General features: G+C 52.4%; 1 protein-coding gene across 4 annotated transcripts in view; it reads left to right on the forward strand.

The window, feature by feature from the left end:
- Positions 1-274: 274 nt before the first annotated feature.
- The window catches only part of HEMGN (hemogen), a 44,055-nt gene continuing 27,142 nt past the window's right edge, over positions 275-17,187 (forward strand). For 2 of the 4 annotated variants that reach the window (XR_012159192.1, XR_012159191.1), the window contains exons 1-4: positions 275-626; positions 4,727-4,805; positions 7,505-7,758; positions 9,925-15,942. Coding sequence is in view for 2 of the 4 variants with exons in the window: in XM_073346041.1 (XP_073202142.1) it covers positions 545-626; positions 4,727-4,817; positions 7,505-7,758; positions 9,925-10,034 (537 nt within the window). In the remaining 2 variants the exon portion in view is untranslated. Of the gene's footprint in view, positions 627-4,726; positions 4,818-7,504; positions 7,759-9,924; positions 15,943-17,187 lie in introns of those variants that run through there. The other 2 variants (XM_073346041.1, XM_073346042.1) reach the window with 2 other exon arrangements.

A 17,187-nucleotide genomic window follows, 5' to 3' on the forward strand; every position in this document is an offset into this window, starting at 1 on the left:
CATGCTCTACCCCGGAGATTGGAGATGCACCAGTGTCCTCTGAAAGTGAAGTTCACCCCTGTGCTGAAGGCCTATGGCCACTTATGTCCCACTTAAGACCTCAAACGAGAGCCCTCTGCCTGGGGCAATGCCTCCTTTGTGTTGGGCTTGCTGCCATTTGATGTGAGAGGCAGAAGGGCAAGTAGAAGGGACTGCTTAGTTCCCTCCCCACACCTTATTAAACAAGAGGGTCTCTACACACAACAGCATCAGCCGCTCTTAACTTCCTGTTTGAGGAGCACCAGTCGTGAAGAAGCACACTAATGTTCCTTTGCAGCAAGACGACAGGACATGAGCCCAGGCTCCCCCAGCTCTGTGACATGATAAGAAGAACAGCAGTACCAGACCCGTGGCCAGGCCAGATAAGCCATGTTGCGTGGGCGGGCTGTGTTTTTCTCTAACTACTCCTTTTGCAGTATGTAGCCTAACTCCTGAGGCCCTTACTGCACAGCTAAGCTGCTTTTTAGTTAAAACCCAGAACCCCAGCAACAAACAGCAAAGAAAAATGGAGGGCTTAGAAAAGGACCATCCTTACTCGGAATCTTCCCAGCAGCCTCCACCAGCCAGAGAGGAACACACTGAGCCAGGTAACATTACCAAGTTAATGTCATGAGTGGTGGAACGGGAGCTTGTTATAGTCTAATGCGTCACTAGATTTCTTAGCAAAAAGGAGATAAAATTGCATACTAATAGCATACCAAAAAAGATTTAAATGATCAAAACTATGTATGTAAGCTACAGTAGATGCTTGGTATACAGAGTATGGAAGAAACAGATGATTGCCCTGCACAAAACAACAGTCAGGTTATTTTTCTCATTGTTGCAAAGGGGACAAGCATTTGGAAATGCTTCTCAGAGCGGTCAGAATCCTGTGCCATTACAAATACCCAGTAGGGCTATATAGAATTTTATGCCTCTTTGATCTGGACTTTACTGTGTGTATCAGTGTTCTTTTGTTAAAGAATATGGGCATTTTGCATCAGGTTTCTGTCCTGTGAGTGAGGTGGTTAATGCAAAGCACTGCCATTTGCTGTGAAACCCATCTAAGTTATTGCTTTTACCTGCACACAGGTCTTGGAATCAGGTGTGTAGTGAAACCTCTGCAGGGGGAGGGTTTGCAAGCATGCAGCTGAAATCAGAGATACCAGGGTATTTTAAGCAACAAGACAGTTTGCCATTCCAGTTTAAACAGGCCTCTCACAAGCAATAGGGGGACTTCATACACCAGACTTCAAATGCCAACATCTGGGGACTGTGGATAATAGAATGCATGCAAACCCTCGTCAGTCTGCTTCTCAGCCGTTCAGTCCTCTCTTAGAGCAACAAAAGATGGGCTGGAGGTCTTGGACTGATCAGTCAAAAACAACTTGCTTAGGCTGGTGTGTAAAGGTGGCACAGGTTTTATTACACTTAGCCTAGAATATTTTTCTCAGTTTGTTTCTCAGCAAGTTTTGACAGTCTCTTAGCTCGCAAAAGAAATAAGGGATTGATCTCGGTTACACATGCAAAGTATAACATGCATCACCAGCTAAATGCATCCTGGTTTAATAACCATCAGTGAATTCATCCCGTCAGCCCTGCGAGCGTCCTTCTACCATTCGACATGACCAGTCTTCTCAGCAAATCTCCTGCTGCTTTACTATTTGGCAGACAACAGGTTATCCGCTGATCACTGAAAGCCATGGCATGTCCCTAAAGTAATTCCTTTGGAGGGGCATTGTTATTAGGGATTGTCAATATGGCATTTTATACATTTAGAAGGGGATATTTCACAACGCTCATGTGCTGAGAATTAACGGCAGCCTCTGCCCTCGTATACGACGATCAGGCTACGGCACACACCCCTTACTACATATTGTCGTCTTTCTATTACACATTTTGAACCACATTGTGATCTCCCACCCCTTCCGTATCGTTTATTTGGATTGTGAGCTTCTCATGGATGGGGACTGTCTCTTACTGGGTCTCTCTGGGGCCCAGCATGAGGAGGCATTCAGGCATTACTGTAGTAATGGTAATTCTGGACCCTGGTGCTCAGCTCAGGGTGGGATCCAAAGCACGTGAAAGCAGCATTCCCAGAGTTAATTTCCCATTATTCCCTCCTGTTCAGAGATACTGATCCAGAGAAGGTTATTCTTGGCTTAGCACACCAGCTGGGCAGTCAAGAGATGCTGGCTCTATTCCCAGAATAGTCAGATTCCTTGTGACCAAGTCACTTTGCCTCAGTTTCTCCATTTGGTGATAACAGCCCTTCTTGGTTCTCCCAGGGCTTGTTTGGGAAGCTTAATGCATTAATGTGCTTTGAGGCTGTTGGCTGGAAGGTGTAATTATTTAGAACAGTTGTCTGTCTTTAGTTTAGTGTGTATTCAGGAATGCTGTTGTGCAGGTCTGTTTGAAATTATGAAAGTCACAACTCATTTATTCTTTTAAATGTATATTGCATGCCTCATTCCTTACTCCTGACTTCACACCGTCCCTTGCTAGAGATGCATTTTTTCCTGCCTGCATGGCACATCTGCTGCTCTGAGTCTCAGCAAAGGAGTATGCTAGCAGCTCTGCCATGAGCCTTGTTTGTGTTGCACTCGCAGATGAGGCATAGGGAGGGAGAAACAAGGCATGTACATACGGACCAAGTTACCACAACTCGGTGACTCGGTGTTCCTAGTGGGCAGGTGTCCGTACCACAAGGATAACTTTGGGGCTGGGGGTTAGGAGATTGGGGTGGAAATCCTGGCCCCAGTGAAGTCAATAGGAGTTTTGCCATGGACAGCAGGCGTTAGGGTTTCAGCCCTGAATTCTGTCCCCAGATCTACCACTGGCCAGCCATGTGACACTGGGCAAGTCACTGAGCCCAAAACCACTAGATCACAGGGGCAGTGAGGAGTAACTCATGAATGGGTGATGTGCCCGGCCCTGTGCCCACTGGAGCCTTTCACACAGGGTTTAACTGGGGTCTTGTGCTGGGCCCTGCACAGTGGGGAATTGTGTCCTCCTTTCTGCAAACAGCCTTCAGCCCATGGAGTCACTCTGGGTGCATCTACAGTGCAATCAGACCCTGCAGCTGGCCCGTGCCAGCTGACTCAGGCTGGCTTGGGCTGCGGGCTGCTTCATCGTGGTGTAGACATTCAGGTTCAGGCTGCAGCCGGAGCTCTGAGACGTTCCCATCTTGCAGGGTCCTAGAACCCAGACTCCAGACCAAACCTAAACATCACAATGACATAGCCCCTTTGCTCGAGCCAGCTGGCATGGGCCAGCCAGTGCAGGTGTCTAATCGCAGTGCAGACATACCCTGTGACTGTCATTATTCCCTGCAGTGAGTGCTCAGCCCTGTCGGACAGAAATGTTCCTGTTCCCTGACTGGCTGAAACCCATTAGGCCTCAGTCCTGCCAGGTGCCAAGCACTCTGGCCCCGTGCCAACAAAGCCCAGGAACTCACTCCTGACTGAGCCTCTCCCTGCCCCCATCAGGACTGCTCGCCCACTGAGCATTCTGAGTGCGTTCCCGTACTGCCAGATCCGGGCCAGGGTGCATCGCCTCTCGCAGGATCTGGCCCTTCCACAGGAGAGGAGCTGTGAGAAGAGCCACGTGTGAGCACCTACTGCAGATTGTCAGATAGGGATCCCTGGCTCCTCTCACTAGTAGATCTCAAAGAACTTTGTAGAGGAGTTCAGCGTCATTACTGACAGGAAGTAAGAATGGCCACACTGGGTCAGACCAAAGGTCCATCTAGCCTAGGATCCTGTTTTCCGACAGTGGCCAGTGCCAGGTGCCCCAAAGGGAATGAACAGAACAGGCAATCAGCTAGTGATCCATCCTCTGTCGTCTACTCCCAGCTTTGGCAGCCAGAGGCTAGGGACACCCAGAGCATGGGATTACATCCCTGACCACCTGGCTAATAGCCACCGATGGACCTACCCTCCACGAACTTCTCATTCTTTTTTGAATGCAGTTCAAAGAGACTTCCCCAGGGTCATCCAGCAGCCAGTTGCAGAGCTGGGATTAGAATGCAGGTCTGATGAGTCCCAGGCCACCAGTGTGTATCCACTAGGCCACAATGAATACTCCGTGTAGGTAAAACAGGGTAAACCTTGGGATTCATGAATACCTGGCAGTTCTCCAAGTACAGATGAGCAATACATACATGAGCCTTCAAATAGCAGCAAATTCAACTCAGAGGGAGGTAACGCCACATGTCCAGGCCCACTCAGAGCCAAGGGAGAGACTAACTAACAGACAAGGGAAGGGAGAGACTGAATGTCACCCTGCCAATCCAATGGGCTTTGGGTTAACAGCCTGCAGGCTTTCCAACTAGCTGCTATGCAATGATTTAATGGGAGACAATGTTCTGGATGCAGGACCCACTGCTGCCAGGTGGGAGCTATTGTCCAAGAAACTGGGCATGTCCAGTCCATCCCCAAAGCCCATCTGCTTTCATTAAGGTGTTATTTGCAGCATGAAGGATGTGATCACTTGCCCCTTATCTGTGGCCTCTAGTGCACTTCTGTCCCGGGTGTTATTTACATGATAGCTCGCTGTCTGGCTGAGGTGACTCCCTTCCACTAGGAGGCCCCACCCCAGGGTGCTCCCACTCGACTCACCTTGCTGTGTCCCTGTCATCGCCAGGAAGACTTATCACAGGTTAGTCTTCAGTCATGGCACCACATTTACACTTGGTCTGTTCTTGTAGGGGCCATCACACGCCGCCTGAGAGACCGAGAGCTGCTGAGGAAAAGGAAAGCGGAGGCACAGGAGAAAGATACTGTCCAGTGGGTTCTGGGGTAAATTATACTTACACCCTGGGGAAATTTTATCTTAGCGACAGGGAAGCACCCCTTGTATACAGGGAATGGCCACCTGCCACACTGTGACTTGGACTATGTGCTCACATAGGGGTGGGTGGCAGAAGAACCCCTTTGCACTGTTATGGGGAGTCCCCTCTGGCAGAGCGGGAAGTGGGCAGAGCCTGGGGTCTGATCCAGCACAGCTGAGCTGGTGCTGGGTGAGAGAGATGAGCCCCCACTGAGAGCTGCAGGGCTGTAACTCTCCTCCAAGGGCTACTCGTGGGATGCCACCTACACACCACCCCGGCTCAGGGTGGGGCCCCGAAGGCCAAGTCGTCTAGCCCTGTCCCTTTGAACATGTGCAGTGGTAAGTGCAATGAACGCCGCTACGCACTACTGCCCAGGGGAGGAGCACAAGTAAAGAAAGGACCCACAGATCCAAATCTTCTGCTGGTCAAACATTCACACGCCCTGGTGAGCTCAGGGATCACTCACAGAGCACATGGGGGAAAGCCAACCCGCTGGCCAACGCAGCCATGTGGTTTTACCTAGGGTGCTGCACACAGTAGGGCTCCAGATCATGCCATACGCGCAAGGGGGCTATTCTGCAGCAGGTGGCCAGGCTGGTGGACAGAAAGGAAAGGGTCTCGATACTAGCCCCAGGCTCCCTCCTGCAGACATCCTCCCACCACCCCCAGAGACAGCCCTAGTCCCCTGCCAGCCCCCAGGTAGGACTTGATACACATCAGCCTCCTCATCTACCTTCTAGCCCCCACTGACCCAGACACCCCAGCACCATCCCCACCTCCTCTGGTGCCCCAGACACCCTCCAGCCTACCCACCCCTCCACCTGCCCCAGCCTCAGAGCTTCCAAGTGGTGTGCAGCTCCATGTCCCATCTCCCACCACTGCTCCAGGCAGAGTGTGTTGCCCGTAAGCTGGCACTTATTGTGATATGCAGATTGTGCATATGCAAAGTAGCTCATTAAATAATTTGCATAAATGGTCAGACAAGGCACCACACAAAACTTGGCAGCTGTGGGAGACCTTGGGCAGGAAGGAGGAATTGTGATTCGGGGTGGGTGAGAGTCACGCTTTCTCTCAGGGCTGCTCCTGCTCCTTTGCTCTGGACTGGGCCATCTAGCCCTATCTCCGGTGACCACACCATCACAGCTCACGGCACCTGCCCCTGTTTTCCCTTGCTGTGGCCCAGCAAGGGCACCCACTGTAGGCTCCCAGCTTCCCAGCCATCTTTCTCCCTCCTGACCAGACTGCACAGCTCCCTGCCTACACTGGGAGATCCTCAGCCGTCTGGCGGCCTATGCAGCCTGCTTGACTTTTCTCCTCAGAGATGGCAAACAGGGTAGTTGCCATAGTTAAGTTACTACACGGCTCTGCCTAAGCAAGCACATTTATTCTTAAGGTGAAAGCATGCCAGAGAAAACAGGAAAAGAACCTACACACATGCCAGTGAGCTCACCAGAGATCACCTTGACTCCAGCAAGTCCTTCAAACCCCACTGAAGGATTTTCCTGCAGTCAGAACTTCACCCCAGCTTCAGCTCAGAACAAGCCCTCTCAGTCTTATGCTGTCTCAGTAGGCTAAATTCCTTCCAACTTTTCCCTAAGGACTGGGGGCCCCTTGGGACCAGAGATCTGGTCCGTTTACTGGTTCAGGAAGAAGGCCCCGAGTCAGTTTAAACTCAGGATATTTAACCTGAAGTCCTTTATTTGGCTGCTGGTCCCTGGAGAATCCAGCTTGAACCAGTATGTGTAAGCCTCTCTCCAGTTGGTGGTACTGCTCTGGAGGTGTGATTTTGCCTACTCACCTCCCATGGTTAGTTCCTGGAGGGCTGTGATTCCCCCTCCCCCATGGAATTACAGACAATCCCTGGCCCACATGGATACATAAATGCAATTCAATAAGATTTGTCCAGGATATTGCCCTGTCTCACACACTCTCTCTCAGTTCACTTCTAAGATCTGAACAGCTGTTCCCAACATTCCATCATGGCTTCAGGCCCCGCTCAGAAGGGGCTAAGCCCTGGACCCACCTAGGCAGAGGCTTCAGGCAAGCCCCTGTGTCAGACTGCTGGCAAGACACTTGGCTTTAGGCGTGAGCCCCTATTACCCAGGCAAGCTCAGAATTCACCAGCTGTGTGCATCAATCCATAGGGAAGGCTGTGCCGGCCATGGTGCGTTATTTTCCCAGGCAGTGATTTCTCACCCAGAATAGCAAGTTTGTCTCTGTAACCTAGAAGTGGGCAAAGGGGAGAGGCACTAAGGCCCAGGCCAGGTCTAGCGACAGACTTTGGCCAGCGCGGCTCTGTGAGGCCTGCGAGGGATGCAGCTGTGCCAGCCAAAGCCCCTAGTGCTGCCAGCTATAGCAGCAGAAGTGCACTTCTGGCAGTAGAGTTCGGGGTGCGTGGGCCAGGGGAGAAGAGGAGTGGCTGGAATAAGCTGCACCAGCGCTGAGGGCTACTGGCCTAGCTGTGTCCACAGCAGGAGCTCTTTGCTCGCAGAGCACAGCAGTACAGCTACACCGACAAAGCGCTCTGCACAGGGGAACCCACCGCCCAGCTCCCACTGACAGTGCCTGGCAGCTGGGGGCTTCCCTCTCCTATGTGCCCGCGAGGGCTGTCCCCTGGTTCACGGCGCTGTGCGAGATGCTGTACTGTTCCGACAGAGAGCGGGGAAAGAGCAAAGGGCCAAAGAGGGGCCGAGGAGCTGGAAGAAGAAGAGGCCGACAGCAGGATACAGAGCCGGAGCCTCAGCCTGAAGTGCAAGAGGAGGTGGAGAAGGAACCCCCAGAGAAAGCACAGGGATCTCCAGGGCACCATGAGGAGGAGCCCACCTTATCTGTGGCTCAAGAGCTGTCTGTTGGGACTCAGCAGGAGGCCGTGGAGGGCCCCCCAGCCGAGGATACTCTGCATCCAGTAGGTAAGTGGTTAGAGACCCTCTGGGATCAGAGATTATCAGGGTTGGAAGGGACCTGAGGAGGTCATTTAGTCCAACCCCCTGCTCAAAGCAGGTCCAATCCCTAATTTTTGCCCCAGATCCCTAAATGGCCCCCTCAAGGATTGAACTCACAACCCTGGGGCTAGCAGGCCAATGCTCAAACCACTGAGCTCTCCCTCCCCCTTCAGATCAGAGCATGTTTCCAGAGAACTCGCCCCTAGGTGCATCCTTTGGGAGCAGAGGAACTGTCCAGCCAGGCAATGGAGCAGTGACTCAGCAGCATCGGGTCTTTGCCTCTGGCTAGCTGCAGAGCCTCTTCCCTGCTCAAGCCTGCATTTGTACACAGCAGTGACAAAGCTGCAGCAAGCTCCTGGCATCCCGCTTGCTGAGCCAGTCTGTTCCAAATGGCAGCCCCTGGGAAGGCCCTGCTTCCCTGGCCACAAGGCGGGAGTGGAGCTGATGGCTCTGTCTAGGCCTTTGGGGAATTTCCCCACCCTTCAGGTCTCCCCAACAGGGATGTCCCAGACAGTCAGTGCAGAGCCGAGCCGAGCCGGGGACTGGGCAACAAGAAGGGGATCCCGCCAAGTCCAGTCCCAAGAGGAACCCATTCATCACCAGTGCAGTCTGGAAATGGCAGGTGTGGAGACTCTGGGGCCCAGGGCTTCTCCCCATAGGTGCCCCGTGGGACAGCTACAGAGATGACAGTGTCCCTGTATTACCTGGGCCCCTTCCTGGCTCACAAGGAACTCACTGGGACTTAGGGCTGTTGATATCAGGCCCTTCATATTTATTCCACAGGGGGCTATCTGGAGATTTGAGCTGAAATTCCTAAAACTGGCTATGGGATTTGGGTGCCCATTTCCCATTGACATTGATAGAAACTGAACATCCACCTCCCCTAGGGGCTTTGAAACCATCCCCTTAGGGCCAGCGTGTCAGAGGTGCTGGGTGCCTGCTACGCCCATCAACTTCCATTGGAGCCCAGAAGCCCTGAGTGCCCAATCCTGCATCAAGATCCCATGTGCCTTCACAGGCCCCCACTGACCTCCCAGGTCTCTGTGCAGGGGCAGGAGTCCCCCCCATGCAGAGCTCATTGCAGGCTGGGCCCATGCATGTAACCCTTCTATACAAAGGAGATGTCTATGTACCCAGAGGCCAGCATCTTATCTGCCACTGCTATGCAGGGTCACCCACCCACACATTTAAATATCTTGAGTCAGACCCCCCAAATCAGTGCACATAGAAACAAAAAGGTGTCATGGGATTCACCCACCCTTGGAGCACCTCCACCAGGTTGCTCTGGGAATTAGCTAGTTCCAGATCTGATACTCCCTCCTGTTGGTTCCTTGGCCCATGGTCTCCCTCTTTCTCTGGCACACAGGATGCTGCTTCTTCAGGACTCAGTCCTCCGGTCAGGTCACTATAGTCCCCCCCTTCCAGGGTAACAAAAGATCTCCCAACAGCAGTCCTAGGGAGTCTGAGCTCCACTGCCTGGTCCATGCCACTTCCCTAGTAGCTGGCAGGAGAACCTGGGTCCACCCACTTCTCCAGGTTCCCGCCCAGGGTAACTATACCTGCAACTGTGGTCTGCCTTCCCTCAGACCCTGTTGCTCTTTTCCTGGACACCTTCCTACTTCTGATCTTGACCTTCTGGTTCCCCCAATTTCTGGGTTTGCCAGTCCAAACCCCCTCCTCCCAGGCAGTAACTGTAGACTAAACACCATAGCCCCAAACACATATCCCCTCTCCCAGAACAGGACTACAGACTACTTTCCCCACAGCCCCCTTTCTGCTGCCAACTTCCTGGCTTTATTAACCTGGCCCAGCTCCTCCCCCAGCAGGACTTCATCAGCAATTAGGCTTTAGCAGTCCCTGGCTTTCCTCCAGAAGCAACTTAATTGGCCTAATTTACCCCTTCAGGCTTTGTGTGTGGAGGACACCCCCTCACAAAGGGATAGGAACTTTCTTTCTTTCTTTCTTTCTTTCTTTCTTTCTTTCTTTCTTTCTTTCTTTCTTTCTTTCTTTCTTTCTTTCTTTCTTAATAAAAGCTGAGATTCTCAAGTGATCACATGAGTCCAGCAGCTGGGGAGTTAAGGAAAATACTGTGACACTCAACATGGAAATGGCTTTGCTCTTTCTCTTTTACAGAGCATGGGGAAGTGCCAAAGTCAGAAGAAGCAGGAATATCAGAGGCTTTGAATATCCCCCTGGAAAATGACCACACAGATAATGGATACTACCCCTCAGTTTTATTTTGATCTTTTTTTCCTTCCCATTGCTTTGGTCAAAGTCCAAGCACTGTAGAATGATTTAGATCTGCTATTCCTGTGTGAGAAATAAAAACTAAACACTTACACCATCATCTACCATCACTGGTATTTTGCCTACCTAGGAATACTGGGGAAATCTGTTCATTCCCCTCCCCCTCCCCAGATATTATACCTCTAAAACTCAGCAGCTGCGTGCTCAGGACTATACCACAGACCTTGGGGATTCTCCTCCAGCCCCCTGCCCTGACCCGATTCCCTGTGCTGCTCTTCCCCAGCAGCCCCTACTCCCGCGGAAGGCCAGAGGTTTCCATGGCAGAGCCCATTTCTGGATTGGGCCTTGCAATGTAGACTTAGATCTCAGGCAGCACTGAGGAGCCCGTTCTTTATCCAGCTTTCCAGCCGCTGCTGAATGGGTAACTACAGCTTAGCTTCACATGACTCTCCCAGACAGATCCAGGAGATGGGAGCTGCCTGAGTTTCATCGAATGCCCCCAGCAGCTGTGGTATTCCTCTCTAGCGGTAACAAATCTTAGGCCTTTCCGAAGTCTCGTCACTTTGATCTATATTTTGTACTTTTCCTTCGTGGCCCCTCATCTGCTCCCCACAGCCCCTTCACGGACTATGAGGGTGGGAAGCTGTGTTGCACTTTCACCTTTCACTTGTCAAACTCACTCAGACACTCCCTCTTTAGCTGCTTTGCACAAACCGTGGACCTTGGACATGGCTTCCTGTGTCGACAGTGCTGGGAGCACACAGATGGCCAGGAAAAGGACAAGAAATGCACTGAAGGTGTCCCAAAGGCTTTCAGAGAGACAATGCTGGGTTTCTAGCCAACCAAAACCATAACAGTGCCCTTTAATCAGTGTCTGGATCACAGGGAGGATGTGGCTTACCCCCCTAAGCATTAAGCTGGGCACATATCTCCACATCCCATGGCTAAAGACAGCCATAGATTCCATGCTTATTGCTATGCGGAAGAAGGCTAGAGGCTGGCAATTTCTTATTCCATGCCTACATGTTATAATGGGGATAAGGGGTTGTCCAGGCAGGGTGGTCAGTGCCTTGCAGGACTGAGCCCAGAATGGCTTCAACTAAGTGGATGCTGCAGAATATCCTAGCACAATGGCCCCGTTCTCAGGGGTGCTGAGCTCCAGGGTGCACGTTGGCTTAAACAGGAGTTGTAGGTTCTCAGCACCTCTGAAATCAGGCACTGTGGCCAAAATCTTCATACTTGGGTGCCCAGAGATAGCCAGTTTGAGGGCCTCCTCCAGCTCCCACTGAACTCAGGGGAAAGTCTTCTTCTGAGCTCACTGGATACTGGCCTAATTTTCAGAGATGGGAGCCTCTGCAGCCACATTGATCTACTCAGGAACTGTGGGGTCTCAGCATGTCTGGAACCAGGCTGGGTTTATAGGGGCACCTACCTGTATCCTTGTTTAAAAATGTTAGCCTGTCAGTGCCTTAGTGAGACTGCAACTCAGTAGCCAAATGATGTGTTCAGAAGGTCAAGGAGATTTTGGCTAAAATACATGGTTTCTAGTCAGCTCTGGATACTGTTACCAGCTCATTTGCAAACAGACTCTGGTGTGAGCGAGCAGGAGTGAGTGGCCAGTTAACATTACATTACACCAATCTCTCCTGCCCCTCTCCTGAGTCTGTCTCTGTGTTAAGGACAATCCTCCCTTCTGGTCCCTGCCAGGGCTCTGTGGATGCCCAGGACCCCCTGCCACTCCTGTGTGCCAGTCCCTGGCTCCCCATGGCAGGTGGAGCCATGCAGGGTTGGTCTGAGATCCCTCTACCCTGGCAGGACAAAGAGAGCTTAGTGGGCCCAGAGGATTGACTCCATACACCTAGCAGCCGAGTGATTAGCACGGATCAGGCCCTTGCATTCAGCTTAGCAGAACTATGGCCTGTTTCCACTGGGCATGGATCTTTTACTAAATTAATCAAAACATTTGCTGTGCGAAGAGACCTAGTTGTGGAAATGTGTTTCCTTGTATTCCCCTCTCTGTCCTCTTGCACTGCCAGCAACCGCTTTACAATCCCCTGGCTCCTGAACCCCAGTGTGACAATATCGCCACGGTGCTAGGGTGGAGCCGACGAGAAGTTCGAAAGCAGAAGCCAAGTGGCTGTTCCTGATCATTTCCAACTGAAAGCTCCCACTTTGCCATCACATCACTGAGTGCGGTCGATGGCTAGCCACAGACTGCGGTTAGAAAGGAGCACACTTTCCCCTTGGCACACTGCCTTATTAATGGAGTCGCCTGGTGAGATAACTCTGGTACAATCCTTGCTTATCTGTAAGAGTCAGATGCATCAGGTTTCTTTCCACCTAGCCGAGGGTAATATTTTTGCTTTGACATGTGTGCCCAAAGCTGACGGGAGCTAGGATGTGCAATGCAGGACACAGTCTCTTGCATTCGCCATATAAGGGATCTTGTTTCACAAAACTCCTGTTGGAAATGCCAAGAAGCCATTACCTAGCACAGCCCTGATGTCAGACGCCCCCTGAGAGCTTTCTGACGTCCCCGCAGATTGCAGGAGAACATGCTTCTCCTCTAGAGTGATTAAAATGAGAGTGCTACAGAGAGAGAGACCTCACTAAAAACCACAGTCCCAGTCCTACCGGGCCATTTAGGTCCCACAGTGCCATGTGAGAGTTTAGCTGGCCTGGGCTGCATGGCTCAGGGGGTTGTACCAGGCTGGCACTAGTATAGGATACGGACCTGTTACCCTGAATCGTTGGTTCTCTCCAGCCCAGCTATGTGGTGACAGAAAGACGCTCTAGCTGATGGCTGTTTGGCGACTTGTGTGACGTGTGTTAGTGGTGTGGTGCCATGTTGTTTGTGAACAGATGGCTCCGCGGAGCAGAGCCCAAGGCAGGATTGGCAAGGCTGCTGAGCTTCCTGAGAGAGGGGCTCCCTTCAGCTCAGACTGGGGGCCAAGCACACGGGGGGTGGGGGCAATGCGCTGGCCGTACTGTACCTGTGCAGAGCTGGAGAGACCTGGAGCAGTAGAGACACTGAACCCGCTATCAGCAAAATCTTGCTTTGAACAGGTGCTCTAGTGCGTTGCTGTGAGCAGTGCGTTCCCAGGCAGGAGCTAAGGTTACTAGGGGAGGAAAGTCCATGTCGCCAGGGAGCACTGGGCTGGGACCCTGGAGAGCAGCAGTCAGGCCCTTGCTCTGCCGCTGACATTCTCTCTGCCTCAGCGTCCCAGCTGTGCCAGAGGGATGATGGTGCTTGACCTCAATGGGAGTTACGTGCCCCGTCTGCTTAGCCGCCTAGTGGGGTCTTCAGAAGCCCCTCTCTGCATCTTCAGTGTCTACATCCCTTTGGACTCTGGCCCATAGCCCTGTGCAGACAGACAGTACCCCGTGCAATGGGGCTGGAGTCCGGCTGGGTCGGACTATACTACAGAGCATCCCAGCCAGGCTGGGCTCACCCCTTAGCACTGAAATCCTCCGCCACTGGGCTTGGTGCAGGAGGCTGCAGTGCAAACCAGCCCCCCACAAGAGCAGCAGGAGAGAGGACTTCATGGCTGTAATTAAATTATTTACTAGTTCCATACCAGACAGTTTTAGGAAGTGACAGAACACATATTGTCCTTTAATTGTCTGTCATGAGGAAGCCTTTTCTCTTAACTGTTACATTAATTATTAACAATGATTTACAGTCTGGCTCTAAAATGTTCACCTCCTATGTAGGTTGTGTAGACAACTGCTTTCACCTAGTCAGTAAACAGGATTATCTTGCTTTGGCTTGTTCTGACATGTCACTATAAAATCTTTGTTGATTTTCTGTTCAGAGAATCCTCATTAATCTAGCTGTAAATGCTGGGTCAAAGAAGAGTGATTGGGCTATAAGCAAACACAAAGAAAACAATGGCAAAGGCAAAGAGACTGGAGTTAGTCATTTGATATAGTTCAAAATTTCCCCCCTCCTTAAAAGTCCCTTGTGAAAGCCAGCAGCATGTCCAGGATCAGACATCAGGAATTCATCTTCCCCGTTATTTTACACCTCTCATGCTCCACAGCGGTCAGTGAGTGACACAAGCCATCAAAACTGGGGACAAGTGACCAAGAGCGGAATACCTTCCTTTGATCCAGCAGTATTTTGAATGATAAAGCCTGTCTTGCAGGATGTTCGCTCACTGTGTGAATTAAATAAGCCATTTTAAAGACAGCGCACAGGGGAAAATGCCATCGCGTGCAACTATTAGCCCCTCCCCAGGCAACAGAAGGGTTTAGACCTTCACATCCTAGCACAGACCTCTGTGACTGGAGCTGAAGGAACAACTTGTTTCTAGTCTGGGTCACTCCCTATCGGGGCAGTGCATACACTTTGCCCGTGAAGTGCATGCCCGACTGCTGGACAGAAGGAGGATGTAGGAGCTCAGGAATCCTGAGCTCTAGTCCTGGCTGTCTGGGAGAGGAGTGTGACCTAGTGGTTAGAGCGGTGGTGGGTTAGAGGAAGGGTAGCCCAGCACATAGATTTGGCACAACCTTTCTGCAAGGTTGAGTGAGTGAGTCTTGCATGCTTCCCAGTGGAGACCTTTGTTCTACTAGCAAGGAGCCTTGTACCTCATTTGTTAAAGGGGGCGGGGAGGGCACAGGCGCCGACTTCTAGTGGTGCCGGAGGGTGCTCAACGCCCCTGTACCTCCTGCCCCTTCCCCAAAGTCCCTGCCCCAACTCCGCCCCCTCCAGCCCTCATTCTAACCCCTTCCCCAATTCCCCGCCCCGGCCCCGCCTCTGCCCCTGAGTGCACCACGTTCCCGCTCCTCCCCCTCCCTCCTGGAGCTGGCTACAGCTGTTGAGCAGCGGCAAGGGCTGGGAGGTAGGCGGAGGAGCGGGGACATGGCGCACTGTGGGGGGAGGAGGTGGAGGAGGAGGTGAGGTGGGGCGGGGCGGAGAGCTTGGCTGGCAGAGCACCCACTAATTTTTCCCTATGGGTGCTCCAGCCCCGGAGCACCCATGGAGTCGGCACCTATGGGGGAGCGGAAGATACTTAACTGCGTGCTGAGTTATGGTGTGAAGCCTTGCTCACTAATAAGGACTTTGAAACACACAGCAGTCAGCAGAGTGAGACCAGAAATGGTCTCCAGGCCTGAGGGTATTTGGATGGGATGTCCGCTGAGTGCTAATGGACTTGGTGGAACAGACTGATTCTATTCATAGGAGGCATGTCCCACAGAATCTGAGATCTCTGAGCGCTCTGAATAAACACACAATACCTGCTGCCAATTTTTATGCTGATAAAATACCACAACGTGTTCATGTCATTAGTCAAGATGTTCCTTCACTGTAATTTAAAACTTTGTATGCAATTGTTTTAGGAACTGCAAGAAAAATATCTGTAGCAGTTAGTTCAAACGCCTTTCCCAAGACGTTGTTTGTAAAGGTGTATGTTATTTTGTAGAAAAAATATATTTTTGTTAATAACTAACAACTGCAATGTTGCCAGTTGTGATTTCATTATGAGAACAGTGAGACTGGATGTTCTTCATCAAGCACCAGCTCCTTAAGTCATTTTATTTTCTGAAAATCACATTCTTGTTTTTTTAAAGTAAGTTTCTCGCCCTAAGGTTGTAGAGAAAAGCTTGAACCCAGGGCCCCAATGTACACTGCAGCTTCCAAAACCAGACGGCAAATAGCAAGAACCCAGATTTCTTTTTTTTTTTTTAAATCTCTTGATTTTCATCTGGTCCCCTGATTCTCAGCACCTGAGTTCGGCACGGCTTCCGCTAGCAGTGCCCAGGGCTGCGGGGCACGTTCACCACAGCACAGGCTCCACACCACGCGCAGCAGCTTGGAGCCGGAGCAGTGCACAGGCCCTACCATGGCATCAAGGAGACTGACACGGCACATCATCGCTCTGTACGGGCACCTCGGCACGGGTGAGCGCCAGCCTCTGACTGGGGCAGGTCAGTGCGCTGGGAGCAGCTGCCTCTAGTGGCCACGGGGGGAACTGCAGCCACATACTGCTCTGCCTGCCGGCACTAAATGGCAGGAAATCTTGGACTCGGGAACGATTCCTAGCCCTGGCGGTATGCTGGTGGCAGGAGGGGAGTGTGGGCTGGGCACAGATGGGGCAGAGTGCTCAGGGCCATGATGCACTGTATCTGGGGGCTCTGGTAGATGTGGGTGGCAGGGGGGATAGACTGGTGCACACGCCATTGCCTGGTGCCTTCACCAGCCTGCTCCTGGAGCAGGGCTAAGTGTGTGCACACGTGAAGCCCCCAGAGACTGATGGGTGGAGCAAGGAGACAGTGGGAGGAGCAGATCTGCACCAGGTCACTGGGGGCCTCCCAGCCCCAGATCACCAAAGCCCCAGGATGAGCCCAGGGCAGGAGACGGTGGTGGCACATGCAGGCTCCTGCATGTAGCTGTCTCTAGAGGACAGTGAGCGGGAGAGGTGCCCTGCAGCCCACCCACCCACCCACCCCCACACGACAGCCCTGGCCAGAATCCAAACTGCAGGCAGCCCCCCAAAACCTGATCCCCTGCCTCCCGTCCCACTGAGCATGCAACCCCCTGACACCCCTGCTTAACCCACAGGCGCCTCCCCCCCCCATGTCTCTGTGCTCTCAGGGGTCATGTCACTCAAGCTAGGGAGCTCCAGCACAAGCAGTGACCAGCATAGGCTCCACCGCCCAGCCCAGCACCTCCCCGCTGAGAGCCCGCGGGCTGGAACCACTGCAGGAGGGCAGCAGAGAAGCCCCATCTCCTGAGACTTCAGCCCGCGGGGTGCAGCGAAGGAGGACACTGCACAGGGATGGACTCTTACTCTGCTGCCCTGCCCAAGAGGGTGGGGCTGATAAAGGCACTAGGCTGGTGTCCAGCTTGGTGACAGCCGAAGGGTGGGACAGGCAGCTTAGGGGCACAGTGAAGCTCAGCAGCAGCTGCTGGAAATGGGAGGTGAAATGCACATGGGCACACACACATACACGTGCACACCCCCCGGCCAAGATTCTCAAAAGTGACTGGTGGTTTGGGGTGCCGCTCCCTGAGAGGCTTTGGCCTCCCCAGGTCTGAAACGAACTCTTGCTCTTCCCCGTGGAAGGAGGCTGGGGTTTGGAACCAGGCTACTGCTGCCTGCTCGCTAAGGTGGGTACATATGGACAGGGATTTACCATGCCCCC

The sequence above is a fragment of the Lepidochelys kempii genome, chromosome 5, assembly GCF_965140265.1.
Source record: "Lepidochelys kempii isolate rLepKem1 chromosome 5, rLepKem1.hap2, whole genome shotgun sequence".
NCBI lineage: Eukaryota > Metazoa > Chordata > Testudines > Cheloniidae > Lepidochelys > Lepidochelys kempii.